Source organism: Chiloscyllium plagiosum, chromosome 48 (assembly GCF_004010195.1).
Source record: "Chiloscyllium plagiosum isolate BGI_BamShark_2017 chromosome 48, ASM401019v2, whole genome shotgun sequence".
NCBI classification, from domain to species: domain Eukaryota; kingdom Metazoa; phylum Chordata; class Chondrichthyes; order Orectolobiformes; family Hemiscylliidae; genus Chiloscyllium; species Chiloscyllium plagiosum.
In genome coordinates, this window is record NC_057757.1 from 7,141,540 (window position 1) to 7,146,759 (window position 5,220).

At 47.7% G+C, this 5,220-nt stretch overlaps 1 protein-coding gene across 1 annotated transcript in view; it reads left to right on the forward strand.

Annotated features, from left to right (window-relative positions):
* LOC122544364 (claudin-15-like) overlaps positions 1-4,869 on the forward strand; it is a 21,939-nt gene extending 17,070 nt beyond the window's left edge. The window contains exons 4-5 of the mRNA XM_043683597.1: positions 2,935-3,042; positions 3,655-4,869. Of these exons, the coding sequence (XP_043539532.1) occupies positions 2,935-3,042; positions 3,655-3,769 (223 nt within the window). The 3' untranslated portion in view covers positions 3,770-4,869. The remainder of the gene's footprint in view (positions 1-2,934; positions 3,043-3,654) is intronic.
* Positions 4,870-5,220: the final 351 nt, after the last annotated feature.

The window sequence follows — 5,220 nt, forward strand, 5'->3', positions numbered from 1 at the left end:
GGGGACTTATCAGCCTTCAGACCTAACAGTCTCTCCAACACCAATTCCTGGCAAATATAAATTCCCTTCAGTTCAGGTCCTTCAGCCACTGTTACCTCAGGGAGATTGCTTGTGTCTTCCCCAGTGAACACAGATCTGAAGTACCAATTCATTCTTCTGCCATTTCTTTGTTCCCCGTAATATATTCCCTTGTTTCTGTCTTCAAGGGCCCAATTTTAGTCTTAACCATTTTTTTTGCCTTTCACATACCTAAAAAAGTTTTTACTATCCTCCTTTATATTATTGGCCAGTTTACTTTCGTACCTCATTTTTTCTCTGCGTATTTCCTTCTTAGTAATCCTCTGTTGTTCTTTAAAAGCTTCCCAGTCCTCTGTTTTCCCACTTATCTTTGCTATATTATACTTTTTCTCTTTTAACTTTATATGTTTCTTAACTTCCCATGTCAGCCACGGCCACCCATACTTCCTCCTAGGATCTTTCTTCCTTTTTGGAATGAACCGATCCTGCAACTTCTGCATTGTACACAGAAATATCCGCCATTGTTCCTCCACTGTCCTCCCTGCTAAGGTATTGCACTATTGAAATTTAGCCAGCTCCTCCCTCATAGCTCGATAGTTCCCTTTATTCAACAGGAATATTGTCACTTCTGATTGTACCCGCTCCCTCTCAAATTGCAGATTGAAGCTTATTGTATTATGGTCACTACTTCCCAATGGCTTCTTCACTTCGAGGTCACTGACCAATTCTGGTTCGTTGCACAATACCAAATCCAGAATTGCCTTCTCCCTTGTCGTCTCCAGCACCAGCTGTTCTAAGAATCCATCTCTGAGGCACCCCACAAAGTCTCTTTCTTGAGGTCCAAAACCATCCTGATTCTCCCAGTCTACCTGCATGTTGAAATCCCTCATAACAACTGTAGCAACATCTCTGTGACAGGCCAATTTCAGCTCCTGATTCAACATTACATCATTCCATCCATGCACCACCCTCTGCGTGAAAACGTTACATAGAACAGTACAGCATAGTACAGGCCCTTGGCCCTCCATGTTGTGCCGGCCTTTTATCCTACTCTAAGATCAAACTAACCTACATACCCTTCATTGTACTATCTTCTGTGTGCCTACCCAAGAGTTGTGTAAATGTCCCTAATGTATCTGACTCTACTACCACCGCTGGCAGTATATTCCACACACTCACCACACTCTGTTGCCTCTTCAGTCCTTTCTAAATCTATCCCCCTCACTGTAAACCTATGGCCTCTAGTTCTTGTATATTTACCCTATCAATGGTCCGCCCAGGATTTTATAAACCTCTATAAGGTCACCCCTTAGCCCTCGACACCCCTGACACTTCAGAATATGGATCAAATATTCAAGTTTAGACAAAGAGAAGAATGGGTGACATGGTGGCTCAATGGTTAGCGCTGCTGCCTCATAGCACCAGGGACCCAGGTTTGATTCCAGATTTGGGCAGCCATCTGTGTGGAGTTTGCACATTCTCCTCGTGTCTGCGTGGATTTCCTCCGGGTGCTCCAGTTTCCTCCCACAATCCAAAGATGTGCAGGTGAGGTGAATTGGCCATGCTAAATTGTCCCATAGTGTTCAGGGATGTGTAGGTCAAGTGTATTAGTTGGTGGTAAATGGTAGGGGAATGGGTCTGGTGGGATACTCCTTGGAGGGTCGGTGTGGACTTGTTGGCCAATTGGCCTGCTTCCACACTGTTGGGATTCTATGATCTTGGTCTTTCATCCCTGCTTTATCCAAACTCTCTGTTCCGCCCATCCCTCCACTTTGGCTTTTCCCCACTCTGTTCATAGAGTCATAGAGATGTACAACATGGAAACAGACCCTTCGGTCTAACCCGTCCATGCCGACCAGATATCCCAACCCAATCTATTCCCACCTGCCAGCACCCGGCCCATATCCCTCCAAACCCTTCCTATTCATATACTCATCCAAATGCCTTTTAAATGTTGCAATTGTACCTGCCCCCATCACATCCTCTGGCAGCTCATTTCATATACGTACCACCCTCTGTGTGAAAACGTTGCCCCTAAAGTCTCTTTTATATCTTTCTCCTCTCACCCGAAACCTATGCCCTCTAGTTCTGGACTCTCCGATCCCAGGGAAAAGACTTTGTCTATTTATCCTATCCATGCCCCTCATCATTTTGTAAACTTCCATAAGGTCACCCCTCAGCCTCTGACGCTCCAGGGAAAACAGCCCCAGCCTGGTCAGCCTCTCCCTATAGCTCAAATCCTCCAACCCTGGCAACATCCTTGTAAATTTTTTCTGAACCTTTTCAAGTTTCACAACATCTTTCCGATAGGAAGGAGACCAGAATTGCATGCAATATTCCAACAGTGGCCGAACCAATGTCCTGTACAGTCGCAACATGACCTCCCAACTCCTGTACTCAATATCTGATCAATAAAGGAAAGCATACCAAACGCCTTCTTCACTAACCTATCTACCTGCGACTCCACTTTCAAGGAGCTATGAACCTGCACTCCAAGGTCTCTTCCATCTTGCAACTTTGTCTATTTGCCTTTACCTCCTCCCCTGCCCAATTTGTCCACCTCCCTGTTTGCTTTGTCTATCTGCCCACCTGCCCTCCCCCTTTGTTACAAAGATGAGTGGAAACACTTCCACCCTGTCACAAAACCCTGCACTAAAAGTTGCAAGTTGGCAATACTATTGACCTACCCAGGGAGCAGAAAACAAATCCATTGGTTAGTGTTGGAAAAGGAGAAATTGCGGAAAGTTTTTGATGCCCCCTACCAACCACTAGCAATAGTCCTGTGTTTAGTGAGTCAGTCTGGAGGAGTGTGGTTGGGGGGGGGATGTTCCTTTGGCAAAGGTTTGGAGAGTGAGGGGGTGCTTAAGGTCTACAGTTGTCAATACCCACCGTTGTCTCCCCCCTGTCTAATACGAGGTACGAACTGGGACCGGGCCTCTACATTGGCTGGGCGGGAGCATCTCTGGAGCTGATTGGTGGGATCTGCCTGTGCTGCTCGTGCCGAACGGCCAAGGATGTCAGAGGGTAAGTCTCAAAGCCCCTCCTGTTGTGGGAACGTGTTAACAGCACTGTGGCTGCCCCCACCCCAACCTTGTCATGGGTCCTACTGTATCCCCAGGGTGCTGACCTCTCCGGCCTGGGATTGGCACCATCCCTCACTCCTCCAACCCCTCCCCCTTCTCAATGGGGTGCCTGGATCTGCCCCTTTGTCCATTTGAACACCACCCCCTGGGCATTGCCTGGGGTACTGACTCCCTGGGCCCTCCTTCGCTGGGTACCGAACGTCTTCCCTCCTCGAACACACTGACTCTCTGCAGCCTGCCAACCCCAACATCTCCCCCCACCCCTATCTGGGCACCGTGCAGTCCCTGCCCACTCAATATCGAACAATGAGCATCCGATGCTATTTCACAGAGATTGGAAAAAAAATCAACATTCTCCTCTTTGGAAACAGAGAATGCTCCCACACTACCACGCTGCTCCCCCTTGCCACCCCCTGCACCATCCCCTCCCTGCTGCTTCCTCCCTGGTTCCAGCCTGCCTCCCTACATGCCCAGACACGGGCTCAACATCTTGAGATCTCACGTTGACGAGTGAGATGGTGGATCCGTCACTCTCATGTGTTTTTTCTTGCAGTAGCTACACGTACACATACAGGACGGCCAGATCCCCCCAGCCGGGAGAGGTGACCAAGAAGTGGAACTCGGAGCCGGATAATGCCAGCAACTACGGGAAGAACGCTTACGTTTGAGGGCGTTCTTACCTCTGGTGCCTTGACTCTCTCTGGTGCGTGGGCTTGGGGCGGGTCCTTACTCTGTGGGGGATGGCTATCTCCTGTCACCCTACATGCATCCACTTCCAAACCTCGTGAGATAGGACTGGAGTGAATTTTTTTCTCTCTCTCTCTATAGCCTTTTGCTAAAAATATCTGATCATTGTTTCTGACGGAGCTTCTATATAACCGATCGATACAACATGATTCAATGCGTGTCTCTCTCTCGCTCTTTCTCCCTCCAACACTTCGCCGCGACCAGCGAAGAGAAACCAGACTTAATGTTTCAGGTGCGGTGACTCTCAGAACAGTCATCCTTACCTAGTCTGGCCTGGCCTACATGCGACTCTAGACCCACAGCAATGTGCTTGACTCCTTTGGGCAATTAGGGATTGGCAATAAATGATAGGCCTAGCCAGCGACGTCCTCATCCCGTGAGTGAATCAAAGAAAAAATGAGCAAGATCCCTATTTCCACCCTCTGTGCTTTGAGAGGTGACAAAATGAAATCAAAGTTTGTGGTTGGTGGGGAAAGCAGAGGTGAAGGCAAAAATGGATCTTATCGAATAGTGGAGCAGCCTCAAAGGGGCCGAATGGCCTAATTTGCTTCTTGCTCCTATTGTGAAAGCAAGTCGGTGTGAAACATGCCTGTGATAAAAGATCAGTAGCTAATTTCCTCTGTGCTAATCAGTGACTGTATTACGCACTGATAATATCGATTGATTAGTTCTAATGAGATCTGGAATCTTGTGGTGCACTTCAGCCTTAACAATTGAAAGTGAGCTATTGTATCCCTGATAACCCCCCCCCCCCCGTTTGTAACGATACACAAATCTCCCACCGGAAGGCCACAAATGATCTCCAGGGCGCGCACTGAGTAATTGTTCTGTGTGACCGGGCATAGAAGGTTCTTCCGAAATGTTCTGCAAATTCACTTGTAAACATGGCGCGGGAGAGTGACCTTTGTACTTTACCCTCACCTTAATAATAATACTGTCCGAATCAACAAAAAATGTAATCAGATTAATAAAACTGCGTCCAGGCTCATAAACTTTTATTAAAGTTCACTTCCAAATCCGGCAAGAGCTTTACGTGGATGTTTCGGGGTTGCCTATAATTGTGGGGTCTCCGCGTTGGGAATTTTGCATTTTATTTGGGATGAGGATAAGTTCAGTGGTGTGTTTTTGTGTGTACGGGATGCCCCAGAAAGGTACAGATTCCTTGGTGAGCGCTCTGGACTTTGAATCGGAGTTCAGATCCTGAGAGTACCTTGATTGCTGCCGCCTCAGCTGATGGAAATTTCTGAATGACCCTGGTGTAATAAGGAACCAACAGTTCAATCCTTGTTCCGCTGCCACCTCAACCAGCTCCTCATCATGATGTTCAGTCAGGAGCTCAGCTTGATCTGGAGCCCCTCTGCACAAATGGGTC